The following is a 16,590-nucleotide window of genomic DNA, read 5'->3' as shown; positions in this document are numbered from 1 at the left end:
ATATGCAAAATACTCAACCTTTGGCAGTCCCTATTCTATTCTATGAAAGGGTTAGCATAGAAAACACATTGAAGTGAGACTCGTCTACACTCATTAGGCTGACAGGAGGTGGACAGCTATAAACCTCTACTGTTAATTATGGGAAGAATTCACATTTGGCTGCCAAATTATTGTGTCTTTGTGGACCCAGTGTTGATTATTAGAATTTAGAAATTAAAACTTATACTACAACAGCAACCCAAGAACTGTAACACACAAGTGTCTTGCTGCCACCCAGCAATGCAACACACAGCTTTCTCTCAGATAAAACAGACTCTGTACAGTAGAGGGTTTCCCAGGCTCTCCCTTGATTAGCCTTGTACAGGGCAGAGTTTAATTTCAACATGTCTGATCCTGATCCTCAATATAAGGGAGACTAAAGCACAAACTGTTAAAACTGTACCTATGAAGGAGCACTTCTAAATATAATGTCAAGTCCCATAAATAAAAGAGACCAGAGGTTTTCTTTGCCTAAAATTACCTGGCAACCACAGGAAATGGGAGTTCTTTTTTCATAAAAGAGGGAGTTCTAGGCTGTATTGCACAAACATGCAGGGTTGGATTCACAACAGCACAGATTGGAACTCCACATGATTCCACTGCATAATCAGGGGCATAAATTAATGTGTGGATTTTTACTTATTTCCCATTCAATCTGCACACCTAGGTCTTTTTAAATCTACCACTGGAAGATTCCACCAAAAAAATTGCATCAAAAAGCAAATGGCACTGGGGCTGCCATTTGGTGAAGATGGAATCAATAAGATGAAAGGTAAAGGTTCCCCTTGACATTTAGTCCAGTCATGTCCAACTCTAGGGTGTGGTGCTCATCCTTGTTTCCAAGCCATTGAGCCAGCATTTGTCCGAAGACGGTTTCCGTGGTCACATGGCCAGCGCGACTGCACATGGAACGCTGTTACCTTCCCACTGTGGTGGTATCTATTTATTTACTCACATCTACTTGCTTTCGAACTGCTAGGTTGGCAGGAGCTGGGAGAACTGATGGGACCTCACTCTCACATGGATTCAATCTTATGACTGCTGGTCTTCTGACCCTGCAGCAGAGAGGCTTCTGTGGTTTAACCTGCAGCGCCCTAAATCTGAAATTTTAAACCCACATGAAAATAGCTATAAACTGTATTTGCATCCATATTAACACCTGTACATATTACTGTAAAAAATTTCTACAGATTTTTGCAAGTATATTCCCTTAATAAATGCCTTTCTGCACAAACCTCTGGATTCTCAAAAATGCTAAATTTTAGGCTTTTACTCAGGAAGGCTTTTGAATATTGCCTTTGTCTTTTGCAAATGTTCCTTGCAAGGGATTTGCTGGTTCACATACAGAACATTCTTTATCTCTGCTTATCTGGAATTCATTAAATATTTAAGAAGGTATCTTTTACTAATGCAGCAGTTCTAGTCCAAGGAAGATCCTTAAAATACTCTCTTTAACTGCCTCAAGGATATTGAGGGGAAAACAAATGTGCAAGTCTCTCTCTCTCTGTGTAGCCCAATGATCATCTTTCAATCATATGCATGCTGAACATTTTTTAGATTACGATCATATTAAAACCTCTGCTATTTTGGCACTGAAGATAATTCTGGAAGTACCAATAGAAGCATTGTCATTCACAAATGCTGACCATGTATTACAATAGTAATGCTCCCTAATCAGCCTTGCTCATCTGTTTGGTCATAACATTTTGGATCACAGCATTTGGTGGGCCAAATATTTTTTCAAAAGCAACCCCACAGAGTATGTTTCCACATAGGAAGTAATTGAGGCATTCGCTGCTTCAGCCAGATAGCAGGGCTTGAAAAATCCATTCGTCCACTCGTCTGTGATGAGTGAAAAATGCTGCTTGACGAGCCACAGCTCCCTCTGTCCCTCCCTCCCTCCTTGGCTCCTTACGCTCAGTCCGTCTCTCTCCCTCTCTCCTCTCTCTCTCTCTCTGGCCCTGCAGTTCTCCCCTCCCCCTTCCCATTGCAAAAGGAAAAACAGCCCTCTTCTCCCGGCACATAGATATATAGCTCTGCAGGAGAATGTAGTCCCATGCTGGATAATATGGAGATTCCCTGCTCCTAATTTCAAATGAACGACCTGGCTCCTTAAGAGGCCAGGCGCTTTTGCTTTCAGATTTATTTTTGCTGGAGACATTCAAAAGGAAGGAATTCAAAATACAAGCTTCATGACTCCACAGGCACACAGGTAATAAAGCAACCCAAGTCTGAAGGTATATTTATTTTGGGTTTGTACACATTGTTATGTAGAAAGTGCCCAGTTTAAATTTACATTTAAGTTTAAACATAAATTGCAAGGCTATAGTCCGGTCATGCTGACTGGTGAAATTTTTGGCTGACTGGTGAGACATTCTAAAAAATGTCAAGCCCTGCAGATCAGAGTTCTCAAGCACTGGCTGGAGTGGGTCTACCTGCTTGAACTGTGAAAATGTACTCCTTATCACCACAAAGCTCTAGGCATCCAAATTCAGGACTGATTCTTTCGGAGTAGGCATCCTTCAGTCTCAAGAGACTATGGTAACGTGCTCTGAATAGAGATCTTGGAACAGCGTCTGCTGTGGCTGAGAAGGCCAATTCGAGAGTGACAATCCCTTCCACACTGAAGACAAATACAATCTGTCCCCTGTCCAGCTCCCTGATTTTGCTGTTTTCGGGACTGCCTCTTTGCCTCGGCCTGCTGGACAACTGTCTCTTCAAATTGGGAGATGTCACGCTGCACTGCCTGACTCTAGGCTGAACGCTCAGATGTGAAGGTTTCACATCTGTTGAGGTCCTTTCCTAAGGCCTTCAGATCCCGCTTGCAGACAGTATCCTTGTATCGCAGCTGTGGTCTCCCTCTGGGGCACTTTCCCTGCACTAATTCTCCATACAGGAGATCTTTTGGAATCTGACTGTCAACCATTCAGGATTGACTCTAATACCACACAAAACTGTAAATCAAATGTAACCACAACCAACACAAGCTGACTACCTATTAACTTATCTGCCTTTTGACTGACAAGAGCACATTTGCCTTGTCTGGATAAAGCTGTAATTTGCTCATCTTCATCCAGTGCATCTTCAACAATAAAAACAGAATCATTTCCTGTAGGCAAAGGTGTCAGTCAAGGGTGCATTGTATCCCCTTTTCTGTTCAATCTGGGAGCAGAATATATCAATCTATCATATGGAAAGCCAGACTAGGTATAGATGGAAGAGGAGTGAAAACTGGAGGAAGAAACATCAATAATTTAAACTATGCAGATGCAGCAATGACCTGAACTGCTCTGAATAGCATTTCCCAACAGTTTTAATTATATGCAAACAGTATTGGGACAAGATGGAACCCTATCCTATAGTTTCAAGCAGCAGTTTCCCAACAGCCCCTTTTGAATGTACCCTCCAGCAATGACCTCAGCTAGATACCATGGCTGAAAGTACTGTACTGAAAGCCACCAAAAGGGCCAACAGTAGCACAGAGGTATCCCCCGGGAAGCTGCTGGTGTAGATTCCCTGGTAAGGCAACCATCCACTAAGAAAGCCTTCTAGATGAATTATTTCACATCCTTTATACGTTTACTAGTTAAGCTCTTCTGACCCAGCTGAAGGACTGTTTATCATTCAGTTTCTTGCTGATGGTTCAGTGCTGAAGCTACTGAAAAATACTGATCTGATGTGATATAAAATGAATGAATCTGTAATGACTCAGTCATACACATACTTCACCACTTAACAGTACAATAATTAAATATAAGCAAGCATATGTGAAAGAGTTCAGTTTATCAGTACAAGACACTAATGGAGCAGTTCTTCAAATGGCAAGAATATGCACATTCAAATAACAATTAAGAGACTTTCCCACTTTTTCTAAATGAGGTAATCACTGGTGTAGTTCTTGGATCAAAGCAATGTTGGGAAGAAGATTAGATTAAAATGCCAGCATGCTAATTTTTATATGAAAATAATTAATATATTAGTGACCAGTATTATAGATCTTTTCAACAAGAGAAACTGAGTTTTTTCTTTAAATGTTGGAGATGGGCTGCCAATCTAAACATGAATCTTTCCCTTTTGTTCATCTCATCCCATTTAATGTGAACAAATAAGTTCTATAATGATGCTTCGGAAACATTTCTGTTTTAATGCAGGAACTGAAAATGTAGTCTCAGCACCACTCCTTGTAAATGACTATTCTATTTGACAACTAATCTGAAGAAAAGGAGAACAAACTTACTGGAAAACAGTCACGTGAAAGACATTTGACTGAAGGTTAGACGATTAGCTGGCATCAGTGCTGAATTATCTTAATGACTCAATTAAGCTAACCAAGGACCTAAAACAGCACAAACTACAGCTGTTCTGTTCCAGTTCAGCTCACAAGGAATGGTCTTAGATGCAACAATGAAGCTGTTGAATACTGAATGTAACTTCCCATTCCCAAAGTTTCAAAGGAATGGCACCTCACATGAAGATGTACGCAAGATAGCCAAACTAATAACACATCACTGTTCAGTCAACTTATAACACATGTTCTTAAATGCTTTTTGACAATAATTAATGATCTTTTACCAGTTGTCGGTATCAGACAACTGATTACTGTAGATTTTGTACTCCTTGGATTTGCAGTCTGTACTGGGATACAATCTCAAAAATGATAGAATGATTTCAATACGAATCCAAGGAAGACCTTTCAACATCACAATAATCCAAGTTTATGTACCAACTACCAATGCTGAGGAGACTGAAATTGACCAATTTTATGAAGATTTACATCACCTTCTAGTACTGACACCAAAGAAAGATGTTCTTATCATTATAGGAGACTGGAATGCTAAAGTAGGGAGTCAAGAGACAAAAGGAACAACAGGGAAGTTTGGCCTTGGAATTCAAAACGAAGCAGGGCAAAGGCTAATAGAGTTTTGTCAAGAGAACAAGCTGGTCATTACAAACACTCTTTTCCAACAACACAAGAGGCGGCTCTACACATGCACATCACCAGATGGGCAATACCGAAATCAGATTGATTATATTCTCTGCAGCCAAAGATGGAGAAGCTCTATACAGTCAGCAAACACAAGACCTGGAGCTGATTATGGCTCTGATCATCAGCTTCCTATAGCAAAATTCAAGCTTAAGGTGAAGAAAGCAGGAAAAACCACTGGGCTAGTCAGGTACAGTGGTGCCTCGCTTAGCGATGTTAATCCGTCCAGGAAAAAATGTCGCTAAGTGATTTCATCGCTAAGGGATTTTAAAAAGCCCATAGAAACGCATTAAAACGTGTTCAATGCATTCCTATGGGCTTAAAAACTCACCTTATGCGAAAATCCTCCATGGGGCGGCCATTTTCGGTGCCTCTAAAGCGAGGCAACACAGCGGGCGGCCATTTTGGAACCACTGATCAGCTGTGCGAAAATGGGGCCTTTGGGATGATTGTGAGGGAGCGCTTCCCCGTGATCATCGCAAACCCCCGCCGATCAGCTGTGCTTCGGCTCTCTCTCTCTCCACCCCTCGCAGCTCCAGCCTCAGCAAGGAGACTGACAGCCTCGGCAGGGAGACTGAGGCACCGCTGCTGCAGTCTCCCTGCCGAGGCTGGAGCTGCAAGGGGAGAGAGAGAGAGAGAGCCGAAGCACAGCTGATTGGCGGGGGTTTGCGATGATGGCTTCCCCGCGATCATCACAAACCCCCACCGATCAGCTGTGCTTCGGCTCTCTCTCTCTCCACCCCTCGAAGCACAGCTGATCGGCGGGGCCTTTGGGATGATTGTGGGGAAGCGCTCCCCCGCAATCATCCCAAAGGCCCAATTTTTGCACAGCTGATCAGCGGGGCCTTTGGGGTGATCATGGGGAAGCGCTTCCCCGCGATCATTGCAAAGTGAATTTTCCCCATAGGGGCCATCGCAAAGCAATCGCTCTTGCGATGGCAAAAAGTCCATCACAAAGTGAATTCATCGTAAAACGGAGCAATCGCTATGCAAGGCACCACTGTATAATCTAAACCAAATCCCTCATGAATACACAGCGGAAGTGAAGAACAGATTTAAGGAACTAGATTTGGTGAACAGAGTGCCTGAAGAACTTTGGATAGAGGCTCGTAACATTGTACAGGAGGCAGCAACAAAAACCATCCCAAAGAAAAGGAAATGCAAGAAAGCAAAGTGGCTGTCCAATGAGGCCTTACAAGTAGCAGAGAAGAAAAGGGAAACAAAATGCAAGGGAGATAGGGAAAGTTACAGAAAATTGAATGCAGACTTCCAAAGAATAGCAAGGAGAGACAAGAGGGTCTTCTTAAATGAACAGTGCAAAGAAATAAAGGAAAAGAATAGAAAGGGAAAAACCAAAGATCTGTTCAAAAAAAAATTGGAGATGTTAAAGGAACATTTTGTGCAAAGATGGACATGATAAAGTACAAAAATGGTAGGGATCTCACAGAAGTAGAAGACATCAAGAAGAGGTGGCAAGAATACACAGAGGAATTATACCAGAAAGATATCCCGGACAACCCAGATTGGTGCTGACCTTTAGCCATCCTGGAGAGTGAAGTCAGGTGGGCCTTAGAAAGCATGGGTAACAACAGGGCCTGTGGAGGTGATGGCATTCCAGTGGAACTATTTAAAATCTTAAAAGATGACGCTGTTCAGGTGCTACATTCAATATGCCAGCAAGTGTAGCCAGAAGATTGGAAAAGATCAGTCTACATCCCAGTCCCAAAGATAATAGTGGAACAGTGTACATTTATTCTATAAAATACAGAGAACAGGATTCCTGTCTATTCAAATTCTATGTTCTCTCACACATATTAAAGGTACAAAACACAGTATTTAAAAGCAGAGAGACAGAGGACGGATTTATGTCATTATCAGCCAACAGTGGATCTGTTCTTACTTCACCATACGGCAAATCAAAAGCTAGTGTAAGCACCCTTTATTTTTGGACAATTGCCAGTTGGCTGAGAGAGCAACAGGACAAAATATCTGCTAGAATCACATTACTCTTTCTCAAGAACAATATCTAGTAGCCTTATTGCAAACACAGATACAGACAGAGTAGATGGTCCTAATTACAGCAAACAGGAAGTAAAAGGGTAGGCAGAGAATTGTAAATGAATCATGAAAAATATCCATCACTCAAATTAGATAACAGCTAGTTCAGCACTGATAAAAGTGGAATCCCAAGACACCTGAATAACTAACTAGGCCTTGTGAGAAGTGCAACACCACTTTTCTCCCCCAAATATAATGACATCAAGAATAAATATAGGATGCTTGGAAAGAGACAGCTTCACTTGTGACTAAAAATACTTACTGGTCATTCAGAGCATGTCTGCAGCTTGAGTCTACTCTTATATAGTACTGTACTATGTTAGCCTAGGGAAAGAAGTGCTGGCACCAATAGTGATCGGCACATCCTCATCTTTCTTAGGAGCTGGGGAGCTATATACTCTCAAGCATGCAATTGTAAAATTTCAACTTTACCCTCTCAAGTGTGCAGTTGTAACACACTCAGTGCTCCTTGAAGATGACTCAGCACAGATGCAGTTCAGCATTCAACTAATACAGATCTTTTTGGCCCGCTTTCTTATCAATGGAAGGAGCTAGGGACACTGTCAGTCACTCTTGTAGCAGCTGCATTGCTCACCAGCTTCCTGTCCCAATTCAAAGCCTGGTGTTTTAACCTACGAAATCCTATTTCATTCTCAAACCTATCAAAAGCAGGAAAAAAATAAAAAGAAGGCACCCATTGCAAGAAGGAAAGAGAGGAAACTTCCAGTAACACATAAAAGGTTTTACTTAAATCCAAAATATTGTGAAATGCATTATTTTTGCAGAGGAACTCTTGAACATGAGAATAAATCCACAGTTTAATCGAATCTGAGAACTGTCTTAAAGGAGCATATTTAAAGAGAGGTACTTTACACAGCATTGGGACACAAATTCCTAAGCACCTGAGGGTGTTTCTCTGGAACCTGCACACCTTTGTTGCCCCATGCATGCCTCTTGACCAATTTTTTTTTCTGAGACACTGCTTCTACTACATTTTTGCTAGAGGTTAGGACAAGTTCAGCCAAAAGCAAGGATTTGTAGATGCCTGTCTTAATGTAGAAAAAAGTATCATTCAAACTACAACATTCTAGTGGAGGCCCAGCAGAGTAGAGCACATCTTTGATAGCTTTGAGATAGCTTTGTCAGAATTACCTGTTCAGGAAAGCTAATCCATCTAGAAATGTGCATTAGAAATTTCTGCCAATTTGGCTGTTGTGTATTTAATTTGTTTCCAAAAGACCAATGCTTTCTGGTTTAAATTACTGTGAGCCACCTCAAGTGCAAGAGAATCAAGAAAAAAGATTTTAATTGTACATAAGGGCATGCATAGCCTAAACGGGAGCCTAAACAAGACAGGAAATGCCTCTCTAATATTTTTAAAGCAAATATGAAAATTCTGACAACAAAGCCAGATGCTATCTGAGCAGTGATGTAGATTGTTCTGATAAAACTGTATAAATTTAGTCTATTTTCAAAACAGAAAACTAAATATACAATATAGCATATTGTAGACTAACACACACATTTATGAGTCAGTATTTAACTAGTTTACAAAGTGCTGCGTCAAAGGTCAAATGGTCAAATATCTTCGTTCTCTCTTGGAACACAGCCATACGGCTAATAACGAGCAAGCAGCTAATGGATGTAGTTCAAATGATACTCAATCAAGTGCAGCATATACAAGTATACTGCAGTAATGGTCCTATGACATCATAGTCAAGTTATCTGCTGGAAATCAGACTGGAGTCATTCAGCATTCACCTTTTCTTCTTCACAAGGAACATGGACGGGAACTACTAATCATTTAAGTGCTGGTTTTTTTTTTTAATATACAAGGTTAGTATTTCTAAAAGGAATCATTCTATTGGATATCAATTACATTTTCATTGCATTCACAAGTAATTCAGCGTAGCTACATGAGGAATAACTGAAAACCCAGGCCACGCTATGTTAAATTTGTTATCTTTTTAATAATACTTTGCTACATTTTGCAATTTCCATTATTTATACAGTATACATACTGGCTTAGATTATCCTTATTAAGCACCACAGCAATATTTTCAAAGGAGGAATACATTAATACACAGATATAGTTGATATCAGTTATTTCCAAAATCTATGTTTTAAAGTTAGAAATATCCTGCAGAAAAGCAATAATTGTTGTGAAAATGCAAAATATTTCATTGTCACTAAACAAAATACCACTTGTCAGAACCTAGAGCTGACTATATTTACCACCAATTTATAAACAGATACCCTTTTAATGTATCAAATGTAGTAATTTATAATTACCTCACTGGGACTTTCTGGATGACATCCCAATATATTTCAGGTATATGTTATGGAACTTTTTTCCTTCCTTCACTCCATTTCTAGGAGCCACCTAAAAACTGACTATGGAGAGTTTCCCAGAGCTCTGGATCATGGTTCTGGGGGGCTTCAGACAGAAAGGGAGAATATTCCTTCTCTTGCATTGTATTCCACTAAACTGAACAATCAGGTACTGTATTCTGTACTGGAAATGGTACAGTGAATCTAAACCACTGAGAATCCATGAATAACAATTAATTCTATCTGGGTAGAGCACAAATTCTTAATTGGGGTTATTAATTCATGCCTTTCATTTGAACTAACGCATATCAACAATGTTGTTCTCATCAACAGTGATTTTTTCTTGAGATAGTAGAGGAACAATATACAATTTTAACAGCACTGCACAAATTAACACTCATAAACCTCCTTGGATGGCTTGGACCAGGTTATCATGTTGAAGCCCCAACAATTAATAACTGAAATCTTTTTGGCATAACTTTAAGCAGAATGATGTAAGCAGAATGATGTCATCAGTACATGACAGCAATATTTAAATTGACTGAACTGAAAGATTCCTATTCCCCCCCCCCTTTTAAGGTACTGTACCAAGGCTCCTTAGGCTCTTTTGATCTGGTGAAGCTTTTGGGAGACTTGGGACTGGGGAAGAAGGAGCTTTTAATAGCTAAACATTGCTGATGGATAGGTAGCAGCATTTTTATCTCAATTGTAGCAATTTTTGGCTATTAAAGTCCCATCCCCACATCCCAAGGTTCACAAAGACTTCCCAGATAGAAGTAGAGTCTTAGGGAGCTTCAGAACTTGAAGAGGAAACATAGGAAGTTTTCAATTACATTAAATTAAATATTAGCATGACATCCTGATAAAGTATAAAGTTGTGGCAATAGAATTTTAGACATTGTAAAGTCAAGCTGTTCCTAAACCTTAGGCAGTTCCATCCATAATACTGAACTATATCATCTAAGCCTATGAGAGAGGACATTACATATTAAGAGTGTTAATATCAAAATTTCCAGGTGGTTTAAAGTAGAGCACCAAGAATTTCCAATTCTACATTATTTAACAATACCAACAAAAAGCCTGTTTTCTAAATTGGACTGTTTAAATCAACAAAATTTGCCAGAAAACACGAGTTATATTGTGTAAAGGTCTACTTGTGTGCAAAGCCCATTCTGGTATTAAAAACAAATTCACCTCCCACTCCTACTCTCGAATCTGAGTTGCTATTCAGTTGAGATTTTAGGAAAAATAAAGTACATCTTGTCTTCCTCCAATTTTAAAGGTTTCCACACTCTTTAAATCATTATCGTCAAATACTTCTATGTTCATCCGTGTCTTTAAAAAAAACTTATTCAATTAACTATCTATTCATTCTGTTAGGCAGAAAGGTAAGATACATTTTAATTAAATAATGTTGCCTTTCTTCAGCTCTAATATGATATACTTTTCTGTGTTATCTGTAAACCTTTACAACAACTTAGTGAAACACAAAACTCAACATCACAGACTTCACTGCTCATCACAATCACCAAGAGTTAAAAATGAAGATGAAACCAGCACATCTAATGATATAATCTAACATTAAAATAACATAATCATTGTTTTTGTTGCTGTTTAGTCGTTTAGTCGTGTCCGACTCTTCGTGAGCCCATGGACCAGAGCACATCAGGCCCTCCTGCCTTCCACTGCCTCAAGGAGTTGGGTCAAATTCATGTTGGTAGCTTTGATGACACTGTCCAACCATCTCATCCTCTGTCGTCCCTTTCTCCTCCTGCCTTCACAATTTCCTAACATCAGCGTCTTTTCCAGACGCTGATGTCATTATCATTACTTCTGTGCAAAGAAAAACTACAGCCAATGTATGCAAAGTTAGACTAGAATGTTTAAACTAGCACTCATCAGTGGCAATACTGTTTCTCCTATTTCTGGGCAAACGGTTTGCCTCTTGCAAAGACGAGAAAACAAGGCATCTAACCACAGCATGAACCATCATAAACCAATTCACAACAATTCTACATATGCCAGAACAATTGCGTCAGTTTAATTTTAGAATGACAGTCTCTCAAACTATCAAAAAGTCCTTAGGCATAAAGAAATTTACAATTTGTAACGGAGAAGGGAAGTACGGGACTTGGAAAGATGCGATGCTGCATCTAGGGAAAGGGGGAAACATATCAAAGAAATCCTCAAGAGGGCAATCTTCGCTTTTTCCTGGTTGACTTACCTTAAGGATATCCCCCCGTTTGAAACTGAGCTCATCATCTGCGGTGGCTTTGAAATCGTATTTGGCGACGGCTTCCATGCTCCGACCGATCCTGGGCAGGAATGACGGGATAGGAAAGGATAGGAAAGGACCTCTGCCCGAACCCTTCTCCGGGAACTCCCGGCTGAGCCTCCTCCTCCTCCTCCTCCTCCAATCCTCCGCGCCGCCCGCTCTGCTGGAGTCCTAGCTCCGTATTTGGCATAGACAGCGGAGACAGCCAAGGCCAGTCCACCCTAGGAGCAAAAGAAGAGACGGCACATTGAGGGATGTCGCCCGGATCAATGACAGCAGCCGCGCCCTGATCCCCTCCCCTCCCGTCGGCTCAACTCGGCTTTGCCGCTTCCTCTTTTCTATACCCTCTCTCTCCCCCTTTCTGCTCCGGTCGCAAGCAGGCACCGCGGAGTGGCAGCTTCAGCGGCCAATAGCAGCGCCCCAAAAAAAGGACACGGCGAAGGCTCCGTCGCTCCAGCTGACCAATAGCACAACGAGCCACACCGGCCGCCTCACGCCCCCAGGCAGACTTCCTCCTCCTCTGTGGGGGAGCGCGGCGGCGGCTGCTCAGCGCTCGCCCCCTTCCCCTCCAAAGGCAGGCTCGCTACACAAAGCCAGGCAGGCTTCCATGCCACGCATCCCGCAGGCAGAGCGCCTCCTCTCTCTCCCCCTGAACGAGGCGGACTCCCCTTGGACTTTAAAGACCGCGGCTTTCGCCTAACCACACATGGGCTTACTCGTCCTGGCCCCCAACCCATCCGGAGAGGAAACGCTGAAGTCATCCTTTAGTTCTCGTCCAAGAGAGAGAAAAAAAGTGCGTTTCTCCTCCTTCCAAAGACACTCCAAGTCGCTTATCAATCACCATGTGCGGCCCAGGTTCCTTTGCAAACGGGAGGCACTTCGGAGAGTCTTATTCTCTGCTGGGTTTCCTCTCCCACTCCACCCCAGTTTCTGTCACGGTAGGGCGTGGCATGCCTCTCCTCTATTCAGAGGCCAAGGCTCCAATATGAAGCATGCATATTTAAGATTTTGAATTACATATGGAGGAGGGATCGATGCATTTTTCTTCCGAGTAAACGCACGACCCGCTGTTAAGGCTAATTAGCTGGTACACTGTGAGCCAGCAATCTACTGTACAGTACTGTACTAGAAATGCCTCAAATGAGGGAAACAGCCTTTCCCTGTCTTTTTATTGGCCACATCGTACACCTGCAGAGAATAGTTTTGATTCTGATCTCAGAAGAGAAAGTCGCAAGTCATCTTCAAATGCTGCCCTCTCCAAAAACAGAACAGTTGTGCCAGAAACACTATTTAAACAGGTGCATATTCTAGAATCAATGGAATTGAATCCTTTGGAAACAGAATAAAGAGAAGGGTTGTGAGTGCAACTGCTTTATATTTTAAGAGCAAGGGATATTAGTTTGATGTATTAGCCCACTCAGATTTCAAATTTGAAGTAAATGTAGCCAGCTGTAAGTGGAAAACTGAAATTGTTTACATCTTATATGTTAAAGCGTTTCATTTCTTGGAGGAGCAAGAAATAATGTCAGGAAAAAATGATGTTACTATTTCATACAAATTACATTAGCAGGGAATCTCTTACTCTGATTATAAAGCAACGGTATCTTTCACCTGTACAAGGCAGTTTTTTAAAGTACAGTATACGTATTGCCTATAACTACACCAACAAAACACTCCTACAGTTAGTAAACACACCACGGCAGTAACAGGGACAGAATATTTTTCAAGGAAAACAATGTTCTTGAATTGGTGGGATATCATACATGCAAAAATTTTCAAGACTGTGGTATTTCAGCAAAGTATTTTCACTTTACAGAACTAAAAATACTGTAAACACTTTGAAAAGTACTCCCGTTATGAGCATAAGATAAGCACAGAGAGACACCACATAACTCATTAGCAGGAAATACTACCACCTGTCACTGAAGTTGGAGTTTATTAATCAAAAAAAAAAAAAAAAAAAAAGGCTGTTTCTTCCAGGACTGTACAATAGACGAGAATTTTTGAAATAGAGCTCAAAAAAACTATTTGGTGGCAAGGGGAGATTTCTGTAGGCTCTTCAACAAGGCCATGAAAGCCTTTGAGAATACATTAAATTATTTTATTTAGTTAAAATATTTTACCCTGCCTTTCTCCTTAAAAAGGACCCAAGGCAGCTTACATAATTAAGAAGACAATATTAAAAAGTAAAAATAGTAAATTACTCAAATATTAAGAAGAATTAAGAATATTATATTAATATTATATTAATAATATATTATATTAATATTAAAATATTAGGTGAAAGCATTAAAAACAGATTTAGAAGCAACACAATATAGACATCCCATTCACTGTCTCCTAGGCAGTTAGTCACTAAGGAAATTCCTACCTGAAGAGAAAGATCTTCACCTGCTTGAAGAAGGACAGCAACATACTATACTGCTAAACTTAAAAGAAATTTAAAACAAAAAAAGATATGAGAAAAATATTTTAAGAAGTTTAAAAACATTTTCTGTGCAGTCTAATCAATGAGGAAAAGTTTGTCTGAAGTAAAAAGTGTTTGACTGACAGCAGAGGGGCAGCATGGAGGGGCCAAACTAACTTCCTGTATAAGTGAGTTCCACAGCTTGGAACCAGCCACTGATAAATGCCTGTTCTTTAATCTGCACCAATGGTGCCTGTGAGGGTGAGGGGTCAAGAGAAGAGCTCTGAAGAATATCTTAAAACCTTATATGCGAAAATGCAGTTCTTCAAACAATTTGATCTTAAGATGTATAGCAGTGTTCCCCAACCTTGGGCCTCCAGATGTTGTTGGACTATACCTCCCAGAAGCCTCCACCACCACTTCTGCCGGCCAGGATTTCTGGGAATTGAAGTCCAACAACATCTGGAGGCCCAAGGTTGGGGAACACTGATGTATAGGGCTTTGAATTGGGTTCTGAAATGGGCTGGTATCCAGCAGAAATGTTGAAGCAGTATACTGTATACTGTATGTTTCCCATTCAAAGTCTGGTCGTTGCTACTTGGACTAGCTAAAGTTTCAAAATATAGATTTCAATAGGAGACCCACGTACAATGTGTTACAGCAATTCAAGAGTGATGTAACTATGCCATTTGTCATCATGGCCTGATCAGGCATCTGCACGAATCAGTGCTGTAGGTATACTTACAAACACCTACCTGGCCATCCCACCAGTGAAACCTGGGCACTAAGCTTTTCATAGGAGTGCAACTCTATCTGGTGAAGGTTGAACCCCTGATTTTCCTTGTGAACAGAAGTTCCCCTGCACTACCTTGTGATATTCTACAGGAAGGACTAGAGCCAATCTAAAGCATGGGTTGCCATCTATCGCAGTGGTCCCCAACCTTGGGCCTCCAGATGTTCTTGGACTTCAGCTCCCAGAAATCCTGCCCAGCAGAGGTGGTGGTGGAGGTTTCTGGGAGCTGTAGTCCAAGAACATCTGGAGGCCCAAGGTTGGGGACCACTGATCTATTGCATCCCAGAGAGGGACTCAAAAGGATACATAAGTTGCAAGGAAGTTTAGCAGATCAGGGACACACTCCACAGTCCAGTTCCTAGAAAAGATCATCCAGTATGACCAGGCCTGAAGCCAGATTGAAATGGATGTATATAATCCATCTCATTCAGAGATTCCAGGAGCCATGAAGCCAACAAATGCTCTACTATTTCGTGCAGGAATACAATATAGTATTGGAAATAGGCTGATAATTACCCATTAGGCATGTTCAGTTCATGGTTTTGTTTTGTTTGTTTGTCTGACTTCAAATTGCAGAATTCCTGCTCTTTAATTACATTCCATTTTCCACCAACACTGAGCAGAAACCCTGTCTTATGTGTGAAGGATTCTGGCTGTGACAGGAACCAAATGGGTGGCAACACTGGCTGCAAGTGCATGGCGTCAATGCCACACAGCTTAGAAGGAACACTGGCTCTAGCTCATATTTGCTTGGAACTGCTTAGAGTTTTTCACCATTACCACTGTATCTCTATTCCATTCATTTCATCACTACCAGCTCCCTATTAAACCACCCTGGGTTCACTCTGTGGAAGGTTCTTTTGGAGTGACTGTCTTAAATCCCAGTCATTTCCCCATTCTAGAAGTCAATCAGTGTTTTGACAGAACTGCCTGTATAAAATGACAGAAAACTCACTAAAGGCCATCAGGGAACAACTTGCATCTAATCAGCCTCTTGGGACAGACCATCTGTATTGGTCCCCAACCCTGGCAAAGGCTGCATGATCCACTGTCTGAAATCTGCCAGGTAATTATCTGACCATTACAAGACAACAGAATTGCACAGATCTATTGTATATCCAGACCACGATCATCCTTCCCAGTACAGAAAACCGGACCCACTGTGTATACTCCAACACAAGTGGACCTAAGTGTGCACACAATTGCAATGGCATGATGTCAGGCATGTTTAGACCAGAGTACAATGAAAACAACTACCTCCGAAATACTCCTGCCAAAGCTTGCTACTTTACAGGGACTAATTGAAATAACCATCTTAGCATTGCAATTCCTTCAATAGTTAAAGCATTCATACATGTTCAGTAGCTGCACGATCATATTCAGCTATTTAATAGGATTTCTCAAAGTACTCTTGTTTAAATCAATATTAGACAGTTAGTTAAACTACTTTTAAACAATGAATCTATTGATTAAATATGTATATATTTTAAAATAATAATTTAAGAAAGAAGTATATACTGTTGAATTCAGATTATATACATGTGCCATACTAGGGTTTCTGCACATTAAAAAGGGGGAGTGCCTTTTCAAGGCTAAAAACAGATAACACTGTTCAACAGGTTTTTATCCAACTTAAAGGACGTTCTCTGAGATCACCACTCAAAGAGCCCTATTCTTATATTTTATCCACCACACCACATGTA

The 16,590-nt window shown here is 40.9% G+C and overlaps 1 protein-coding gene across 2 annotated transcripts in view; it reads right to left on the bottom strand.

Annotated features, from left to right (window-relative positions):
• The window catches only part of GRB2 (growth factor receptor bound protein 2), a 73,002-nt gene that overhangs the window by 50,459 nt on the left and 5,953 nt on the right, over positions 1 to 16,590 (bottom strand). Inside the window, exons 1-2 of one of the 2 annotated variants that reach the window (XM_078386050.1) lie at positions 12,032 to 12,088; positions 11,637 to 11,908 (exon numbers count right to left, since the gene is read on the bottom strand). In XM_078386050.1, coding sequence (XP_078242176.1) covers positions 11,637 to 11,714 — 78 coding nt within the window. In that variant the 5' untranslated portion in view covers positions 11,715 to 11,908; positions 12,032 to 12,088. Of the gene's footprint in view, positions 1 to 11,636; positions 11,909 to 12,031; positions 12,089 to 16,590 lie in introns of those variants that run through there. The other variant, XM_072990555.2, reaches the window with a different exon arrangement.

The sequence above is a fragment of the Pogona vitticeps genome, chromosome 2, assembly GCF_051106095.1.
Source record: "Pogona vitticeps strain Pit_001003342236 chromosome 2, PviZW2.1, whole genome shotgun sequence".
NCBI lineage: Eukaryota > Metazoa > Chordata > Lepidosauria > Squamata > Agamidae > Pogona > Pogona vitticeps.
Note: the sequence above shows the minus strand (reverse complement) of the source record. Positions and strands in the feature narration are given on the sequence as shown.